Below are 22,241 nucleotides of genomic sequence, written 5' to 3' on the forward strand. Positions count from 1 at the left end.
AACCATTACTAAGTACTGTAGAAAAAATAGGAAATAGGAACTGTTGAAAATGTATGTGAGTTTTAAATAGGCCAGCCAGGGAAGGGTCACTGAGAGGGTAACATCTAGTAAAACTTGAATGAGGAAGCAAAGGGAGGGATATTAGGGAAAGAAGATTCTAGGCAGAGAGAAGGGCAAGTGCAGAGACACAGAGGCAGGAATGTCTGATTTGCCCAAGTCACAGAAAGGAGGCTTGGCAGGATCAGAATGAGTAAGAGGGAGAACAATACAAGATGTAGTCAGGTGTCATCTGTTTGATTATGTAGAACTTTAGAGGCCGCTGAGAGGACATTGACTTCACTATGAGAGGAAAGCTGTTGAATGGTTATAAGGGCATAATCTGACACTTGCATTTAACATGAGACCACTCTGGCTTCTGTGTTTAGATTTGACTCTGGCCAGGCAAAGGCAAGAGGGAGTAGACCATTTAGGAGGCCCTTAGCAGTCATTTAGGTGAGCTTTGATGGTCATATGGACTAGGATCATAGGAGTGGAGATGATGAGAGGTGATCTGATTCTGGTTTTATTTCGATGCTAAAGGCAATAGCATTAGGTATGAGGGAGAAAGCGAGTAGAGGCTGGTACCAGGGCTTTTGTCTTGGGCACCTGTGAGATAGAGTTGCCATCTAAAAGATGGGAAGACTGCAGGATAGACGGATTTGAGGGAGATCATTAGGAATTCTGTTTCGGGGATTTTAACTTTGAGATGCCCGTTAGACATTCAAATAGTGATCTTAGGTGGGTGGTTGGATATGCCAGTCTGGATTTCAAGGCAGTGGTCTGGGCTGGAGATAGTAATTAGCATATAAATGGCATAGGAAGCCAGGAGGGTGAATGAGATCAGTAGGGGTAGACTGAGAAGTAAAGAAGTCCAAAATATGAACTCTAGGACTCTGTTTGAATGTCAGAGAGATGAAGAAAAGCTGGCTAGAGAGCCTGAAAAATAGCCAAGGAGTTAGGAGCCAAGTGAAGGATGTGTTTCAAGGAGAAGGGAGTGGAGTATTCAACTCTGTTAGATGCTGCTAAGTCTGGTAAAATGGGGAGTGAGGATTGGCCGTTGGCTTCAGCAAAGTGCAGGTCTTTGGTGATCTTGGCAGACAGTTCATTGGGATGGTGGGGGTGAAATGCTTGATTGGAGTGGTTTCAAGAATGAGCAGGAAGTGAGGATTTATACCGAGTGTCTGGAGGAGTTTTGCTGTAAAGGATAGCAGAGAAATGAGAGGCAGTGGCTGAACACAGGTTGTGGTATCAAGAGAGGTTTTTATTGTTGCTTAAGAGAATTTGCATCATGTTTTTATGCTAATGGCAATGAGTCCATCAAGAGGGAAAACTAAGGGGGAATGGAGGAATTTCTGGAACATACCATGTTCATGAGCAGATGAGAGGGAATGGGATGGAGGAAGGACTCATGGGAAGGGTTGGCCTTAGTTTGGAGCACAGAAGAGTTCCTGTTTAATAGGAGGTGAGGAGGTAAGCCACAGATCTGTGTGGGTAGATTGATGTGGTATAGGAGCTTCTAGATGTTTTTTCTGATTGCTTGTATTTTCTAAGTATAAGAGGAAATAAGATCATGCGCTGAGAGTAAGTTTTGAGGAGAGAGAAGATAGTTGACCCTTGAACTTTGTGGGGTCTGAAGGGCACTGATCCCTGGTGTAGTCAAAAATCTGTATGTAACTGGAGGCCTCACTGATAGCATAAATAGTCTGTTAACACACATTTTGTATGTTATATCTATTGTATACTGTGGAGTCTCCCTGGAAGCTTAAAAAACTCAGGTGCCAGCTCCCTGTAATTGAAATTCGGAGTGTTTTGTTTAGTCTTCCAGGTGAGTTTAAGGAGCAGCCAAGGTTAAGAATCACTGGGCTAGAGCCTTTTCATCATTTTAATGAAGAGAAACATGTAGATCATTCATAAAGAATGGGAAGGTGATCTTTTGATAATAGCATCATTGCCGAAAATTTTTTTTTTTGGGGGGGGGAGAGAAATGGGTCTGGTTGTCCTGGCTCAAGCTGGGACTAGAGGCACAAATCATTGCATCTGGCATTCTTGAAATTTTTAATAGAGAAATATGCTTTGACCGTGATGTACTAGAGACATAAGTGCATTTATGATTGTGTAAGTTTCATTAAGTAGATACTTTGGGTTTTTGGTTTTAAATCAATACTGCCAGTTCCCTAACTTGTCTCCCAATGCTTTGTGTTTCTTTTTTTTTCCATGTTAATTTTAGTATGGTTTCAACATGGTCATGTCTCACCCACACGCTGTCAATGAGATTGCACTAAGCTTGAACAACAAGAATCCCAGGTAAGCTTCTTTTGTAGTATGCAAGTCTAAATCTATCTAGGGAAAACAGAGAGCTGGTCAACACTTAACCAAGTTTGACTTTGGAAACTTTCAAATGTTAATCTCTGAAATAAGATTGGCTATAAACTCTTTGGCTGTGTAGAATTTTTCCTTTGAGCCAAGTTACATTCTTACATGGGCCAGAGTTGAGCAACTGGTGACAATTCTAGCCCTCCATCGTTCTCCTCAAGCTTTTGTTCTTTTGAGGCCTGATTCCCAGCATCCTTGCTGCTAAATTTGGAGAGGATCAGGTTGCCAGGACTTGGGGACCAGGAGAATCTTGATAAAGATTTACTTACATCAGTTACTGCTGAAAGCTAGCTAAAACTGCCATCCTTCGTCTACACTTCGCTTGGTAACTTTACATATGTAGCTTTAGTTACTGAACAAAAATAGAAAAATAATTGTAGTGGCCAGCCACAGTGGCTCATACCTGTAATCTCAGCACTTTGGGAGGTTGAAGCAGGCGGATCACCTGAGGTCAGAAGTTTGAGACCAGCCTGGCTAAAACTTGGTGAAACCCCATCTCTACTAAAAATACAAAAAATTAGCCGGGCATGGTGGCGCATGTCTGTAATCCCAGCTACTCAGGAGGCTGAGGCAGGAGAATGGCTTGAACCCGGGAGGTGGAGGTTGCAGTTAGCCGAGATGGCGCCACTGCACTCCAGCCTGGGCGATAAGGCAAGACTATCTCAAAATAAATAAATAAATAAATAAAATTGTACATGCAGATATGAATTTTGTTCATATTCACCACCTGTAAAGGCTAGCAGCAGATAAAATTCACATCACACATTAGCCCTAAAACCCAGTCTTCATCAGTTTTTGTTATTTTAATGTGCTTTCCATTCTGGTGAAGTATTCTGTACTTCAAATGTGCAATTCCCTTTCATCCGATACCTCTCTGTAGACAGAATATCTGAAAACTGTTAATCCAAAAATCTGATGATAAATTAGCCATTTCTCATTTGGAAAATGAAATGCAAACTATAAAGTCCGCTTTACTGAATATTATTCTTTCAAACTTCCCCTGATTAAACCTTTTACGACTTTACGATTCTTTCCTTCATTTACTAGAATCCTAAGTAGCCATGCTTCTGTGTCTCTGCCATCTACTACAGGGAAGACATTATTTTTTAAAAGACAATTGACATTGTGGAATATCAGAACAGTCTTTGTTTAGAGATTGGTGATAGTTGTTATTCCAGAAAAAAAAATGAAATACTTAAGTGGTCTTATGATCGAAGAAACAATGCTGTTTCTTTCTTGACATTGAATTTGAAAACTTAGAGTGTATCTCTATGTTCTCCTTCCAAAAATATTTCAGATGGAGTTTTGTTTTCTTGAGTCAAAGAAAATATTCTTGTGTTAGTAAAGCTGTAATCCAGCTCCTTCCACATCTCCTGCATAGGAAGAAGAAAGGACAGAAACTTTTAGTTTCGTGGGAGATTTATGGATCCATTCCTGAATGAGCAGATTTGAAATGTAGAACATGAATTTCAGTTGATTTTGAACTTTTTTTTTTTTGCAACTGTTCTACCACTGTCTCTAAAATCAGAGAAAATACTTAATCAATAGTTTGTTTTTCAGCATATTCCCATTCCCTTTGTTTTTAGTGTACCAGTAAACATTTTTCACCTATATTGTACTGAGTCACCTGATGATAGGTCTAAGAGATTATTCTTCTCAGAACTAGTTTTCATTAGTGAGTAATTTGTAGTTGTGGTAAACGTGCCTTCCAAATTTGCTATCTTAGACAAATCACATATTTAGAAGTCAGTAAAGGTTTAAAAATGTACTTTGATTAAACTGTACCTTAGTAAAGTTCTTTAAAAATGTAAGGGCAAATGTTTTATTCTCACGTATCTTGGAAGGGAGGAACAGCTGACTCATCATGCCATTTTCACTGATTTGTGTTTTTCTTCTTTCTTCTTGTTTTGGCAGAACAAAAGCCCTTGTCTTAGAACTGTTGGCAGCCGTTTGTCTTGTCAGAGGCGGGCATGAAATCATTTTATCAGCATTTGATAACTTTAAAGAGGTAGGCTACACTGCAGTTTTCACAAGAATACTCACACATCTTACATTTGGGCATCTTTGAACAGAATTATTTACCTCTTCATTTATTCTAGGACCTAAGGAATGTAATAGTTAATTTCTAAGATGTCACTGAGAGGAGTGTAATGAACTTGGTCTAAATTTGTATTTTATTTCCAGGATAAGTTAAAAATAATTGCAGTACTCTTTTTTTAAATTTTTTTTTTATTGGTTTTAGAGAACATGGAATAATCCAGTTTGAAAACCAGTTTTGTTACGTGTATGTGGTTTTCATTAGGGTTGATATTGACACTTGATCATCTACCATATGCAAATTTTATGAATTCTTTCATCATAGTTACTTTCCTAAAGTCATATTTTTGCTGGATGCTATGAAAAACCTGGCAAATACTGGCACTGATTTTGGGGATGTGTAAACTTAAGTGGTCTTGTCACAGATAAACAATAATGCAACAGATGAGCATGGTTGAAAACGGAGACTGTCTGACCACAAAAAAGGAGGAATTACACATAGATAATATGACACCGAGGATCCTGCCCCAATGTATCAAAACATCACCACCTAGATAGTAGCTGCTTTCCCATAGGGGTAGTGGGCAGTGTTGTAGGACCAAGAATAGTACCTGTTTGTTCCCCTGGTATATGCCTGACATCAGAGGCTACTTTGAGGTGAGAAATTACAAAGTAGTCTTTAGAGAACACTTGGAACCCCAGGTTACAATAGGACCCTTCGCCAAGTTGTGCATTATTCTAGCAGTCCCGTTTGATTCCAAATGTTTTTGGATTAAGACCCAAGCTGGATTGAAATCCAGGTCACAGAGGGACTGTTTTCTCTCCTCTTTCCTGAAAGGTTCTGGACTAGAAACCCTGATAGTATTTATTGAGAACCTACTATATGCTGGGGCTGTACCAGCTACATGCATGGCATCATTTGGTTCTATAAGAACATCTTTGAGACAAGTATTAATATCTTGATTTTAGAGAAATTCAAATACATGGTTTACCTATGGTCACATAGCTAGATAAGTGATAGAGCCAGGAACAGGACTTGGTGCTCCTGAACCTGAACTTCCTTGAAATGTGATGAAGTTGTGGCCTTATTGTGTGTGAATATCTTGAAAGACATACTGAATGAGACAGGACTTCGGAGCTATTTCCCCTGCCTCCTACCTCTTTAATTGGACTCACTACCCAGCTGCCAAATGTTCTAGACACTGGCCTGTGATCCTCTGCATAGGCTGGGAAGGTTCAAAGATGTGAACAGGACAGACGCTTCTCTTGCTCCTTTATTTTTATTATTATTATTTTTTTGCCTCCTTTGCCTTTGCCTCCCTACCCCTAGTCCATTCTTTAAGATTTTGATATTATCCATTTTGTAAATGCCAACTGTGGAGAGAACCAAATATTATCTTTTTTTTTTCTTTCTTTCTATTGAGCCCCAGAGATAGTTAAGAAATATCCAGGTTCTAAGAGAATGAAGAAGAATAATAGTGCATCTTTAAATTCATAATCTGGCTTCCAAGACAAATAGACTTTAGAGACAAGAATGTATGAATGCTTGTCTGTGAATGTTTTTATATATCATGTATAAATATATAAATTTTACATTTATAAATAAGGAAGTATGTTTGGGTGGATGGATTTAATATGAAAGAGAAACAGTATGTGCTGCTCACATAACGCCCAAATCTTTATCATTAGGTCATATTTGAAAATATTGCATGCTGAGTACTTTTCACACTGGAAACATTTACTATATACTTATCAGTGGCCCTTGTTATAATGACTCATATTATAACAAGAATCTGATTATACTGCAGGTCAAATTATATCCTAAAGATGTATTTGTATAGAACAAGAATAAAAGCCAGGAATTCATGAGATGAATGATAATATTTTTTTCTCCTAGGTAAGATAGAGTACCTTTCTTATGCGTAGTAGGCCCACGGATACTTGCAGAATTGAGTTTTAACTCTTTGGTGTCAGACTTACATATGGTTTAGCTCTTTAGGGTGTAGTATGTTCTTAATTGAAGAAAAATGTAATCCTAAGTCTAATAGCTGGATAATAGTAATGAGAACCAAATTGCTTTTGACGTTGAATTTTTTAGAGCTTTAACCAAAACTGGCCTCATTTCTGTAATTAATTAGGCGTGATGGTAGGTCTTCAGGTACTGTTTCTCCTTGGCATAGGCATTTGCCTCTGAGAGAAGGTGACAGCAGTGGGCTAGGGGAGGTCCTCAAATGCTGGTGGGACCCCCACCCCTGCTGGTGTCTAGGCGCTTGCCATCCTTACAAGAATGACTTCAAGTTATGAGTTAGAAAATAGTGAAAGTGCAGAGATTTCTTGCAAAGCAAAAAGTACACACTTAAGAAAGGGGAGTGTGGGCATCCTTGGGAGAGTCACACAAGGTGGTTGGGACTGCTGCCTTTATGGATTTCTTTAACCAAGGGATGGCGTGTTCATGGAGATTCCTGGAAGAAGGGGGAGATTTCTTGGAACTATGGTGCTACCCATTTTGACCGCAAATAAGGGTGTTCCTGGAACTGTCATGGCGCTGCTGGGTGTATGATTGAACATGTGAATGAGCACAGAATAAGGTCCTAGGAGAAACCTAGATCAAATCCAGCACCATGTTGGACCCAGTTTCTCTTCGCCAGCTTCGCCCACACCCTATTTTTCAGGGCCTTATCAGCCCCTAGCTTCTGCAGCTATTTCAGCAGTTTCCTTTTGCTTAGTCTTGTGAAACTGCTGCCTAGAATTTTTTATTCTGCTGCAGCCATCCTGCATTATTCTTGTCTCCAAATCATATAGACAGACCAAGCAAAATGGATTATTATCCTAATAGCCATGGGAATGAAGACAAGGTGGCAATATGCCCCCGACAAACTTAGTTGTTATAGATAGGTCAGAAGAGCCTCAACCTATTTATCCAATCCCGAGGTGCAAAACGTGTTATTCTGTGTTGATCTTGTTTTCTAAAACCTGCAATGCCACTCACAGCTCAAAGTCTCTTGAATTCTTTCCTCTTTTTCTCCCATCTTTGTGTGAGTGATTTTTTTTTTTTAAAACACATCATAGTAAAGTGAATTCTTTAACCTCTTTAGCCAAAATGTCATTGGAGTCTTCTGGTTTTATAATAATATTCATTATTATATTCTGCCATGCCTGTGGACATAGGGTTTTGATCAGTGAATAATTCCTTTTGAGCCACCCATGGCAGAGAGAGTACCATACCAGGATACCAGGGAGGGGAGAACCAGAGAAGAGTCTTTGCCTTCAAGAAGATTGTTTTTAAAGCTTTTTATCTTTTTTAGTAAGTTGGGATCCCATTCATCTCCCTAAGAAGGATGAAAGGATTATCTTTGTTTTTATTGGCAGGAATGAGGGGTGGAATAGGGGAGTTCAACATCTATTTTTTGCAAATAAAGTAATATGCTTTAGAGTAGCCAGACCCTTTGGGCTTTGATCACTGTTAGAGCATAGCCAAGCGTACTAACACAATATGGCACCAGATGCTAGAAAGACATTTAAAAGGCCATGTATCTTAAGTAGTTTATGTAGCAGGATTTTTCCCCCTCTACCTCTTGAGCCAACAAATCTGTTCTGTCTAATTTGACCACCACTAATTAATTAGTTCAGATGTAAATTAAAGAAAGTTATTATTTAGCTGTTGAAAGATTTTTATGTATGATTACATCATTTTCTCATGTTTTGATGAACATTTAGAATCCCAATCTAATATTTTTTTCCCTAAAAAATCTTGCTACAAATCTTGTAATAGCTGAAGTGCATGTTTTAGGAAGACAGGGAGCACCTTTAGTTTAATGGTATGTGATGGTGGCAAGAATGTTAACCCAAAGCTTTGCTTATGGTGGCAGTGGGATTGGGGTCTAAGCCTGATGACACTGAGCAAACACATACATTGCCTCAATGTATATGATGATAAATGAGTCTTAATTATATGAATACAGAGATAGTAAACTTATACTGTGCATGGTTTGTGACATGCCTGAAAATATGAGTATATTGAGTAGATAAAGACTAAATCATTCATAGTCAACAGTTGTGCTCCTTGAATTCTTTTTTCTTTAAAAAACAAATTTTTCAGGGGATTAACACATCTGGTTTTGTGTTGAAACATCTCTTAACGAAAATTTATGGTCTTGAAATAAGGACTAGGGTGAGAACAAGGAGTCATCTGTTTTTTCTTACTGGCTAATTTATTAATAGCCACATGGAAGGACATATGACCATCTTCCCTAAATTGATTCTTTCTTAGTTGTATGGCAGTGTATATTTTTGAGCCCCAAGACTACCAAACAGAAAAAAATACATTTGGAAGTAAAGGGCACCCTTTGGATATTTATATTAGTTCAGGGTCTTCTTTGCAAGAAGCAGAAACTGACGCTAACACATAGAGGAAAGGGTTGATCGAAAAGATGTTGAGAAAAGCACAGACTTGACAAGGAGCCTGGAGAACCAGGCTTGGAAAATGGGCAGGCATTCCTAAAACGTGGCTACACTCTGCTCTGCCTTTGAAGCTGCGCCACCAGAAATACCATTTGGGGTTCTGGTCATGCTTTTTTCTTCTCTTCCAAATGACATGGACCATAGCTAGCAATCTGCTGGTTCACAAAACTATGTCTACTGGTTAAGGACCTCAACCAGTCCCCACTTCAGATTTCTAAACACCGCACTTCATCTCATTTCCAAGGGGAACCTTGAAGTCTTCAACCTAGCTCTTGCTCTCAACTTTTTCTTAGTCTTTCTACTTTTTCTATTCTTTGATATATTTGAGAAAATGGCTTGCTTTTAAAAAGTGTCTCTAAAGGTTTGGCAAAAAAAATGCTTCCTTTTGAAGTCAAAGAGGAAAAGTACTGAGGTCCTGTAGACTCTACAGTGGAACAGCCACTATGACATGAGTAATAAAATCCTCTGAGGGCCTTGAGGCACCAGCTCTCCCAGGCTGCTGGGAGGTGCACCTGGAATTCATCAGGATTTCAGATCGATTATAATTATGTTCTCATCTGCTTCTGTAATGACAGCATCTGGCTTTAGCAAGAAAGCCTGAGTTTGGTTATTAAAGGTTCAGCTCCCTCCTACTTTTGACCTTCCAGTACAGAAAGATGGAGCCTTGTTGAATGAGTCACTCAAGGCCACCAGCACTCTTGTGCACAGCACTCTTGGCAGTAGTTGTTCTTTTTTCCGCCTGTTGCTAGAAGGCTTCCTAAGAAAGCTGATGTGTGGTTTAGCTACTGGGCATCTGAAGGCACTTGTGCTACACATTATTAAGTTGATTTAAGAAAGCCTGTCAAGTTTTATTTATAGTGGACCAAACTGGGCAGAAAGGAGAGTGAAGATTTTGGTGTGCTTCCAGCATCCCTCTGAGTTTAATCCCATCTAATCTAACCTCTCAAGCATTTGAGGGTATAGGATTGTAAATCTAGCATGAGACCATGCTATCCATCCAGATAACTTCCTAAGTGGTAAAGTAAGGGCACTTACATTTTTCAGTCTCTCATTGAACTATAAGCAATGTATTCTTTCAACTATGGGAGCCACAGCCCTAAAACGTGTATGTATTTCACAGTATCAGGCCAGAATTACATTGATCTAATTCACCAAGATACTTCTTGTCTGGTCCTCCTTCTTAGCATTAGGAAGTAAAGTCTTAGTCTTATGTGGTGTTAATGCTGCTGAGTAATTTTTTTTGTCTGTTCATCAACTGTTGCAATTATTTGCTGTGGATACGAAAGTACCCCACACTTCATTTCATTAGGCTCCTGGCTTCTGTGGGTCAGGAATGCAAGCTGGCATGGCAGGGATTGTCTCTTCTTTCTTGTGTCTGAGGCCTCATCAGGGAAGATCTGATTGACTGGGGATGCCAGTCCATCTGGAGGCTCTTTCACCCACATATCTAGTTTTTGAGCTATAATACCTCTCAAGGGCTGGGCCCAGCTGGGACTATCAGCCAGAGAGCCTCCATGTAGAACTCCACGTGGCTTGGGTTTCTCACAGCATAGCATCTGGCTTCTGAGAGAGAGTGCCCCAGGAAGGAGCATCTGAAGAACCACCATTCAAAGAGCCAGAGGCTGCTGTGTGTCTTCTGAACTGGTCTTAGAAACCGTACAGTGTCACTTCTGCCATGTTATCTTGGTTCCGAGTGAGGCCCTGAGCCCAACTCGGATGCAAGGGGAAGGCAGTAGCTTCTCTTCTTGATGATTGGAGCATCGGCTTACTGTGCAGAACATGTGGGCTGGGAGAGAGGGCGGTGGGCTCATACCGTCATAGTCTGTATACCTCAGTAAGTCTCATCCCTCAGTAATTGCATGAGATTTACCAAAATGTTTATTGTTATTCCTCTTTCCTTTTCTCCCTCTTCTTTACTCAATCTAATACTTGGTTTTTCCTTTTGACTGAAAACTTGATAAACTTTTTGATTGGAAATAAAAAAGATAGTTATTAATTCTTTCATGTGAATCCACTATGGGCAAATGATATTGTGAGAGCCTTCCCTAGAGAAAGGAGCCATTTTCATAGGATATCCAAGTCTATTTTCTGGTAATGAACTAGTTATTTCTTTACCATTAGTGTCTTTAACATCTGGTTAAGGGAGTGAAGGCTGGTATCTTCCTGATCGTTAAGGGACGAGTCACAATAACTTACTGAAAAAAATGTGAGTGCCTTCTATGTGTCAGAAACATTGATAAATAGTGGAATATGAAAATGAATCAGACATGTGCCCTACCTTTAAAAGAGAGCCTCCCCGGCTAGTTGAGGAAGCAGATAAATACTTCAACAGTTGTAATACCGGGCTTTATAGAGGTAATTGCAGGATGCTCTGCAAAGAAGAGGAATAGCTGGCCAAGACAAAGTAGGGCTGTAGGCAGATGGGGAAGGAGCTCTGAGGGAGGCTCCTTCTAGGAGGGTGCCTGAGCAGAGTTTAGGGTGAACAAGGTTAACCAGGTATATTCCTTTCCCGTTGCTGCTGTAACAAACGACTACAAACTTAGTGGCTTGAAACAACACCAGTTTATTATTCTACAGTTCTGTAGACCAGAAGAATAAAATGAGTCTATAGGGTGGTAACCTCTGACAGCTCCTGGAGAGATTTCATTTCCTTGGCCTTGTCAGCTTCTAGAGGCCACTTAGATTCTTTGGCTTCCAACCCCTTCCTCCAGCTTTAAAGCCAATAGCATAGCATCTTGTCTCTGTGTCTCTGCTTCTATTGACACATTGCCTTTCTCTCTGACTTCTCTGGCCTTCTTCCTTTAAGGACCCTTGTGATGACACTGGGCCCATCCATAATAATCTAAGACAATCTCCCTTCCTGAAGTCCCTTAATTTGATCATACCTTTGCAGATATCATGATACCTTTGCAGGTATGATCAAATTAAGGAACTTCAGATGGAGAGATTATCTTTACTGTGTAAGGCAACATAGTCAACGGGATCAGGAATTAGCATATGGTGGGTAGGAGGAACACATCATTCAGCCTGTCACACCAGATAAAAAAGTGAGAATGTCATTTTATACCAAGAAGGTAGTGTTTTAATAAAGCTTTAAGGACTTTAGTTTGCCCTGAATCTCCAGTTTTAAAGGCATTAGGGCATGGGAAGGTAAAAATTGGGACAGGAAATTAAAGGCAGATCAGAAAAGGCCTCCTTGCTTATCCCAGGCTCTTCATAGTGCCACACAGCCTAAAAGGAGCAAATATACTCCCCAGTCACACTGGCTGTTTAGATTGACTCTGTTAATCAAGAATGTGCTCTTACGTTTTGCTCTGAAAGTCAGTTATCAGTGGGCTCAGCATGCGGTTGCTTTGATAGAGCAGGGTGTGTTTGGGGTCTGAGATTTGTTTCAGAAATCTTACCATTCATATTTCTCATTCCTTGGGCCCCTTTCTCCACCAAGAGTCATCTGCTTCATCAGCTGCCGTATTCATTCACTTACCACGTCTTCAGGACTGCCCTTTTTTGGTGGTCCTGGAGGAGCTTAAAAAAAAAAAAGGAAGTACAGCAGGATAACAGTGCCCAGAGCCAGACCAGATTGTCACATTATCTGTTGTGCAAATGTAGAGATGCTTTGCTTCACAACTTGACTTTAATTAGACCTCTTCTGCTCCACACATGCCTGAGTACAATTTTATACAATAGGGAGCCTCATCTTCTATTTGAAATGTAGCAGCCACTTAAAAAAAAAAACCAGGGTGTTAAGGTGTTGCTGCCATGTTATTTTTATTCATATAAAAATGCGGCTTCTAAAATGCATGCCCTTTGCCAACTGTAAAAGTTGGCATATGTGTCCTTATTTCATATTCTTGGAAGATAACAAGGAGAACCCCAAGAGAAAGCAGTGAGAGCTGAGTGTTATTTTAAAGCCTGCAGAACCAGAGACAGAGACTGGCACTGTTCCCTAAACCTGAGCTTTCACTTGGGAAGTACTTTTTTGACATTTTGATATCGTCTGGTTTAAGGTACATAAGGACGATATGAAGCACTCTGCTATGAGCTGATCAGAAAATCGGAGTCAAAACTATGACAGCTTTGGCGATATCGACGACTCTAAAAAGCATTCGAATGGAAGTTTTCAGTCTCCAGGCAGGATTTGGTTGCCATTCTGGCATTTATTTCGTGAAAAGCCTATTTTTGGATCTTCTTGGTTTGCTCTTCCTGTGTTAAATGAGCTACTTCCCTGCTCTTTCACTCCCTCACTCCACCCTGACTTTTGCATACTGAGGATACTTAAAAAAAAGAAAAAGTATTCCATATGTCTAGCTGCCTTTTTTTTTTTTTTTTTTGAGACAGGGTCTTGCTCTTTCATCCAGGTTGGAGTTTGATGGTGCTATCACAGCTCACTGTAGCCTGGACCTCCTGGGCTCAAGTGATCCTCCCACCTCAGCCTCCTGAGTAGCTGGGACCATAGGCGTGTACCACGACATCTGGCTTTTTATACATTGCTATGTTGCCCGGCTCATTTCAAACTCCTGGCCTTAAGTAATCCTCCTACCTTGACCTCTCAAAGTTCTAGGATTACAAGTACAAGCCACTGTGTCTGGCCTTCTAGCTGCTTTTTAAAGTAGTTTTATATTAAGTAAACATAAAAATTATTGTTTTTATCTATCAAGGAATTCTGAATTATAGCTTATTTTTGCAGTCATTTAGTCCAGTGCTAAGCCCTAGACACAGGGTTATATTAACCATCTTATTAAATAAGCATGTATGGCTCACGCCTGTAATCCCAGCACTTTGGGAGGCCGAGGTGGGCGGATCACCTGAAGTCAGGAGTTTGAGACCAGCCTGGCCAAGATGGTGAAACCCTGTCTCTACTAAAAATACAAAAAATTAGCCGGGTGGCACGTGCCTGTAGTCCCAGCTCCTCGGGAGGCTGAGGCAGGAGAATCGCTTGAACCTGAGAGGTGGAGGTTGCAGTGAGTTAAGAGTGCACCACTGCACTCCAGCCTGGGTGACAGAGTAAGACTCTGTCTTTAAAAAACAAAACAAAACAAAACATGTAGGTTCAACTATAGCTGTTCAAATAGTTATGAAGTGCTGGATATATTAACTAGGAAGAAGTATAAGATAAATCATATATAAATAATATATATGTGTATGTGTATCTGTGTATGCATGCATGTCTGTATATTTGTGTATGTATATTAAATATATGTGTGTGTATAATAGGAGTAAGTGTAAAGATTTATGTGTGCATAGTAATAAGCCCTAAAAGGAAGCAAATGAGAGGATTTGGCGTAGCACTGGGACAACTCGTGTGTGTGTATTTATTTCTGTTGCTTGGACTATTTGGTAAGTAATAATCCCTCACATGGCTAGACTATCCCTCTTGTGCAGGGTTAGATTTTCCCTCTGGTAACCTTTTTTTTTTTTTTGAGACAGAGTCTCACTCTGTCGCCCGGGCTGGAGTGCAGTGGCGCGGTCTCAGCTCACTGCAACCTCCGCCTCCCAGGTTCAAGTGATTCTCCTGCCTCAGCCTCCCGAGTAGCTGGGACTATAGGCGAGTGCCACCACGCCTGGCTAATTTGTTTGTATTTTTAGTAGAGACGGGGAATCACGAGGCCAAGCTGGTCTCGAACTCCTGACCTCGTGATTCACCCACCTCGGCCTCCCAAAGTGCTAGGATTACAGATGTGAGCCATTGCGCCCGGCCTCCATCTGGTAGCATTTTATATGGCTAGATTTGTCTTTTCTAAAGATGCTCAGTTATCTTTTGTGTAACATCTCTCCAAACTACCACCTTTTCTTCAAAACTGTGAAACAGAATCAGAACTCTTTGGAATTTCCAACAAACTGTTGAACAAATATACTTTTTACGATGATCCCGTTACAGGGTAAAGGGGAGTTCGATAGAAAATAAAAGGCATCAGGCCAGGCGTGATGGCTCATGCTGGTAATCCCAGCACCTGGGACACCTAGGTGGAAGGATTGCTGTAGGCTGGGAGTTCACAGCTAGCATGGGCAACAAGGTAAGACCCTGCCTCTAAAGAAAATACAAAAATTGGCCAGGCATGATGGTGCACGCTTGTGGTCCCAGGTACTCGGGAGGCTGAAGTCAGAGGATTGTTTGGGTCCGGGGGTCAAGATTGCGGTGAGCTGTGATCACACCGCTGCACTCCAGCCTGGGCAACAGAGCGAGAACCTGTCTCTAAAAAAAAGATAAGGCGGCCGGGTGCGGTGGCTCACGCCTGTAATCCCAGCACTTTGGGAGGCTGTGGCAGGCGGATCACGAGGTCTGGAGTGCGAGAACATCCTGGCCAACATGGTGAAACCCCGTCTCTACTAAAAATACAAAAATGAGCTGGGCGAGGTGGCGGGCGCCTGTAGTCTCAGCTACTCGGGAGGCTGAGGCAGGAGAATAGCTTGAACCTGGGAGGTGGAGGTTGCAGTGAGCCCAGATCGGGCCACTGCACTCCAGCCTGGCGACAGAGCGAGACACTGTCTCAAAAAAAAAAAAAGATAAGTCATGATTTCTGTCACAGAAGTTTTTATTGCCTTGAGAAAGGCAGGACTGACTTTAATAGGTATTTAGTTGAGGACCAAATATACACTAAGGTCAACACTAAGAGGACAGTAATTTAAAACTTTAAGAATTGTGCATACATTTATATTTATATACCTAATTATAATTTAAACCAAAATGTTAGGTGTTATTGACAATGAATGTGTGTGTTGAGCTTGACACTTTATGTGAGTCAAGTTCAAATTTCATTTGAAATTTAAACTCTTGTAAAACATAAGCACGTTTTTTATTTATGTGGGATTTCTCGTCAATAAGGGTTTTGTTTGTTGGTTTCTTTCAAACTAGCAATTCTCTTCAGAAAGAAAGCATGAGCAGATTTCATGAATCAATTCCATTCTCTTATTTATTGTAAACATTAGTGTATTTATGTCATGTACATAAAAAGACACATATATATGCAGAAATAGTAAGGCTACTATTAGTTAATTTTCTATTTAATAAAATTTATTGTTTGTTTATTGTTTCCTTAGTGCTGGCAGACTAGTATATATTATTTTGTTAATTCTCTTATATATCATCTGAGGTAGGAACACAGAGGGAGAGCTCAGAGCAAATGGGCCTACTGACATCTCTAGTAAATGGCAACTCTGGGATTTTTACACAGATCCATTTAACTCAGAGTTCATATACAGCCTTACATAACATGTCTCACATTCCAGGCACTTCCCACACATGTTTGTATATTGTCCTCAATTTTCCACCAAAAAGCAAACCTAATGGAAATGGTTAGAGATTGGGTAGATTATTGGGGTGTTTAAAATTACTGGTAAAATTCAGAACAGACCATGCTGTTTGTACAGGGCTCAGTGGGAGAAGCGGGTAGGTCCTGAGCAGGGTGATCAGGAAGGGAAGAGACCTGATTTGATGGAGAGAATTCTGGGAGCAGAGAGATTGCCATGAAATCTGTCTCAAAGGCAGCATAAGTCAGAATATATTTGTTCTTTAACCGGGAAAAATATCTGACCGGGGCCCATGTGACAGAACAAAACTTGACTTGAGGCAGGCATGAATGAGGTTCTGATATATTGGAGAGACTGGAAACCTGTGATATAAACAAACAAACAAACAACAACAAAAAAAACACATCCTCTAGAAGATAGATACGAATAGGAGGGAAAAAAGAGAAAGGGAAGAAATTCACAGTTACGTAATACCTTGCAGTTTAGAAAATGCTTTATGTATATTGCAGTTGATTCTGTGGAAATCTGCCTTTTATATAATTTGGATAAAACTTTAGGAGTATTGTGTAGCTCTGCATAAAATACGGTACAAGGGAGAGATGCTGGAGTCTGGAAAACAGGTGGTTCAGTTGTCAAATGACTGAGCTCTGGACCCAGTTTGTGGCCATAGCAATGAAATATGAAGCCAAAAAATGAAAGAAAAGGCGAGAGATAGGGTGATCCACTGAATATGAGAATGGAAACAAGAGGAGAATAAGAATCTGTTCAAATAATATGCACTTAATGAAGAGGAAAGTAGCCCAACCATAGTGAACAAATAGAATCTGGGGATTTATTTTTGCAGGCAAAGAAAATACAACTTAAAAAAAATTTTTTTTTTTTTTAGTGAAGGTGTAATGCCCGAGGTCAGATTCTTAGCTGTACAATGAAGGTAATGAATGAGGCAAATTTAAACAGAAGTGATTAGGGAGAGAGGGACAGAGAGAGAGAGAGAGAGAGAGAGTTTGAGAGAGAGAGAGAGAGATACAAATAGGGATTGTAACTAAGTAACTAAGGAGGAAAACTCCCTCACAGGGACCCTAGTTCAGAAAGAAAAGAGTGAAGAGACAAGGTTAGAATGGGCTAGAAGCATGCTCAGAAGAGACCAGCACAGTACAAAGGGGAAGATTTGGTCAAGAGGATAAGAGGATTCCTTGTGGGTCTGGTATATTGTGATGTAAGTTTTTGCTTTAGGTGAGAAGTTAGTCAAGTGGTTTTTATATCCCTTCCAAGTCTACAATTTTATGATTCTATATAAAACTTTGTCTACACATACCTATGTATGTAGCATGTATTGTGTGTACATATTCAAATACTTCCCTCTAAGATAGATTAAGTGCTTCTTTGACTGCAGATATGAAAACAAGGTACCTAGATAATAAAATGATAGGTGCTTTCATTTTCAAACAAGAACAAAAACTGACATATCTGAGGCCAGTTGGCAAGATAGCAACAGTCCTAAAAGAGATCACTATGACTGTAGACAGTGTTGTGACTTTGGTCCTAAGTTCCCTTTTATGATTACCTGGAAGGTGGCTGCATCAATCTCTTGGCTCAAGTTTCGTTTAAAAAATCTGCCATGTGTCGCCGGGCGCGGTGGCTCAAGCCTGTAATCCCAGCACTTTGGGAGGCCGAGACGGGCGGATCACGAGGTCAGGAGATCGAGACCATCCTGGCTAACACGGTGAAACCCCGTCTCTACTAAAAAATAAAAAAAAAAAAAAACTAGCCGGGCGCGGTGGCGGGCGTCTGTAGTCCCGGCTACTCGGGAGGCTGAGGCAGGAGAATGGCGGGAACCCGGGAGGCGGAGCTTGCAGTGAGCTGAGATCCGGCCACAGCACTCCAGCCTGGGTGACAGAGCGAGACTCCGTCTCAAAAAAAAAAAAAAAAAAAAAATCTGCCATGTGTCTAAGGACCTCGGTGTTTCCCTAGCCTGAGAGTGAGCTGGCTGTGCTGGCCATGCTGTTAGTACCACCGCACGAGGTACGGTTGAGGACTTGTCTGCGGAAGAGGCATCCCTGGCTTGTGTAACTTTTGAAAGATGGAGCTTTTGAGTCTTGGTTTAAGCTTTTCGTTTCCCAGCTCCCCTGTCCTACCCCAAACTGTTCTGCCCACTGCAGCTCAACAGCCATTCTTTATTCCTTTCAACACAGTGATGTGTGTGGCTCCTGCCCAGCTCTTTAATTCTGTATATCAGTCTGCCAAGAATATATAGTCAGACTCGGTTTTCATTCACAATTGACTGAAACACACTCACTAGAAGAAAATGGCCCAGTGGTTCCTACTTATGGTCCAACAGTCACTGTCAGTCACCCCTCATCTTGCAGTTGAGCTCTCTGACAAGATGTTCCCCCCAAGCTCTGCGTCACAGGGGAGTGGAAATGGCCAGTCATGGTAACATGAGCTATAGGCTCTGTGTTGTTTTGGCAGTTTGGTTTTGGCAGTGGAAAATGAGGGCTCCTTCCCTGCCAATAAATGTACTAGCAACACATGTGATATCCCAGATTTACTGGTTCACCACCAAGAACAACACTGAATTTTTCGTTTTCAACTATTTTCCAGGAATAGGTGTAAAATTAGTAAATGGTGCTTTCTATGTGGAATGTGTCAAGAACATGTTTAGCACATTGGTCAAAGATAATGATCTTTTTGTTCCTTGTGTATTTTTTCATGATTGATTAATTGATTGTTGTTTTTGAGACAGCGTCTTGCTCTTATCACCCAGGCTGGAGTGCAGTGGCACAATCTCGGCTCACTGCAACCTCCGCCTCCCGAGTTCAGGCAGTTCTTGTGCCTCAGGCTCCTGAGTAGTTGAGACTACAGACACACCACCACGCCTAGCTAATTTTTGTATTTTTTAGTAGACACAGGGTTTTGCCGTGTTGCCCAGGCTGGTCTTGAACTCCTGACCTCAAGTGATCTGCCTGCCATGGCCTCCCAAAGTGCTGAGATTACAGGCATGAACCACCATGTCCGGCCCATGATTGTTTCATACTGTGGTGTCAGGCGTGCCAGACAAATTTGTTTACTTGGGTGGATTCATTCAGTATGAATTTCTGAACTTTGGGGAATGTGTGTTCTGTATTTTTTTTCCCATGAGGAGGATATCTCTTTCTGTCTCTTTCCCATATTCTTACTTGAAATCTAACATTCACCTGGCTTTGGGAAAAGAATATCGTCTAGCCTTGTAATGAGTCTACATGTGACAGAGTGGGTACATCCCAGAGATAGTCAGAGAACAGTTAGGAGCTGCTTCCATCCAATCTGATAAGTACCAGGGATTGTACCTGGCCTTATTAAACAGAAGAACTGCAAGGAAGTCTTTTTTGTTTGTTTTTTTTTGAGACGCAGTGTCTCTCTGCTGCCCCATCTGGAGTGCGGTGGCACCATCTCGACTCACTGCAACCTCCGCCTCCCAGGTTTAAGCGATTCTCCTGCCTCTGCCTCCAGAATGGCTGGGATTACAGGCACGCACCACCACACCTGGCTAATTTTTGTATTTTTAGTGGAGATGGGGTTTTGCCATATTGGCCAGGCTGGTCTTGAGCTCCTGACCTCAAGTGATCTGCCCACCTCGGCCTCCCAAAGTGCTGAAATTACAGGCGTGAGCCACTGCGCCCGGCTGTCTTTTTTTTCTACCTTGGAAAATGGTGGGGGGCTCCTTTCTATATGAAGACACTCTATTGGTCTCTGTGTGATGTGGCTTCATATTTATGCAGAGATGATACATTTAGTTGTTCTTTATATGGTAGGGTTGATTCCCAAACAATCTTGCAATAAATTTTACTATTAGTTACCCATTTATTTGCTTCTTTAGATTTTAGGTTTAAGAATTCATCATCTTTGTAGAAGTAGAGGCTATTCTGTAATCCAGTAGTTTCCAAGTTTTGGCCCCTGGAGCCCTTTTTATACTCTTAAAAATCACTGAGGTCCCTAAAGAGCTTTTGCTTATATAGGTTATGTGTTGATATTTTCTGTATTAGAAATTACAACAAAATTTCAGTCCAGGCATTGTGGCTCACATTTGTAATCTCAGCACTTAGGGAGATTGACTCGTAGAAGATAGCTGCATTCTTAGATCTGCTTCTGCATTTAGTCACTTCTGCTGTTGTTTTTGTTGAAGTAGATGAAGAAAAGTTAGCTTCGCACAGATAGGTAGATGCAAAAGAATTATGTCAACAGCATTTTCAGATAATAGTGGACATTCTTCTTTGATACTATACAAACACTAGACAAGTAGTAATTTCTTAAAGGTTAGTTATAAAGTAGAATCTGAAATCATATCAGTGAACTTTTTCCATACTGTTGGCATTAAAATCTATTTGCCTATATTGCACCTTGAATGAATTTATAAGTTTGTAACAGCATTCAGTGATCATTTGGAAAATAATGGTACACTGAGTTATCTAGATCTTCTAGTAATTGGCACATTTTCTAATGTAATATTTTAACAAATCACATGCATTGTTTTTACCTCCAGTCTCATTAGAAAATTCTTTAAATACTGGGAAGCAGTCAGCTTGGTGGTGGGTACAGTTTTCATGTGTTTGAAAGCTTAATTTTTATCATTGACAATAAATATTGTCAGCTGTTATCTTTAAATTATAAGGTGTACTTTGTTCATTTTCAAGAAAATATCTGCCAAGTGCAGAAGTCTGAATCTGTCAGTCATGCTTTCAAGTAAGAATAAAGAGTGGCTAGTTCATCTTGCAACTGAAATAATCTTGCAACTGAAATAATCACAGAAATGCTTTTTCCTCAAGACAGCCATACTTCAATATGTGGCAGAAATGCTTTATGCAGACTCCCCATTTCATCATCTAGAGTATCATGAAGATGTGTATCTAGGGCTTGAGATGTATAAAATTAATACCTTTTACTGCTTCATCAGTGATATTCTTAAGTGAAGCTGGCTTTTTTAAAAAAACTGAGAATGCATAGCTTTGATGAATACAGGGATTACTGGTATAAGTTGGTGCACTGCCTTGATGCATGCTATGGCACTGGCAGTATTCACTCATTGTTCCTTTTGTGCCACCAGTGCCAACTGCCAACTCTGTGAAAGTATTAAGTAACATCTTATTATACAAATAATGCTGCCCTCACAAACCTCATAAAAGGGCCTCAAGTACCCTTGGTGTTCAAGGACCACACTTTAAGAACTGGTACCCAAATCCATTGTCTGCTGTCATCGTGGGCTGGGTGGAAGTGGTTCCAACTAGCTAAGTGCAAAGTCCTTCTGGTTAAGACCCAGAGGTGACCGTGGGTGTTAGGGTGAGCTTGGGGAAAAGCAAAGATGAAAGTAGAAGGAATGGGAAATGAGAGAAGTGAGCTATAGACAAACTGCAGGCATTTGCCTGTTGTTGGCCTGAGATATTTGATCTAAACAAGAGTCCTTGTCTTCAAGGGTTCTGCATTCATGGCACACCGTGCACTGATTAGATTTGTAATGATTCAGATGTGAGGAGAGCATGGGCTGACAGCTGCCTCCTGGGCAGGCCCCCAGATCTGAAATTCCTACAGGCTTTAGACAGCTCTAGCGACGTGCCCTTGCTGTGGTCCCTAGAGATGATGGGACCTAATCTCTAGGGGTGATGACCCCTAGAGAGTCATTGTGTCCCTTCCCTTGCTTAAGTTGACCTAATTGGATATGCTCAAAAGATGAAGCTGTGAAGAGAAATGATTGAAAATAAAGAACAGTGTTAGACTCCTTCTACTTTGAGGAGGCTGACTGATAAGTCATCCCAGAGAGGACTGGAGGCCTTTGTCATGTAATCCTCGGGTAGCTATTTATTTATTTATTTATTTATTTTTTAATTTTTATTTTTTTTGAGACGGAGTCTTGCTCTGTCACCCAGACTGGAGTGCAGTGGCCGGATCTCGGCTCACTGCAAGCTCCGCCTCCCGGGTTCACGCCATTCTCCTGCCTCAGCCTCCGGAGTAGCTGGGACTACAGGCACCCGCCACCTCGCCCGGCTAGTTTTTTGTAATTTTTAGTAGAGACGGGGTTTCACCGTGTTAGCCAGGATGGTCTCGATCTCCTG

The 22,241-nt window shown here is 40.9% G+C and overlaps 1 protein-coding gene across 1 annotated transcript in view; it reads left to right on the forward strand.

Moving 5' to 3' along the window:
- FMNL2 (formin-like 2) overlaps window positions 1-22,241 on the forward strand; it is a 131,391-nt gene that overhangs the window by 58,067 nt on the left and 51,083 nt on the right. The window contains exons 7-8 of the mRNA XM_011987853.1: window positions 2,267-2,343; window positions 4,327-4,420. Coding sequence (XP_011843243.1) covers window positions 2,267-2,343; window positions 4,327-4,420 — 171 coding nt within the window. The remainder of the gene's footprint in view (window positions 1-2,266; window positions 2,344-4,326; window positions 4,421-22,241) is intronic.

The sequence above is a fragment of the Mandrillus leucophaeus genome, unplaced genomic scaffold (genome assembly GCF_000951045.1).
Source record: "Mandrillus leucophaeus isolate KB7577 unplaced genomic scaffold, Mleu.le_1.0 Scaffold318, whole genome shotgun sequence".
NCBI classification, from domain to species: domain Eukaryota; kingdom Metazoa; phylum Chordata; class Mammalia; order Primates; family Cercopithecidae; genus Mandrillus; species Mandrillus leucophaeus.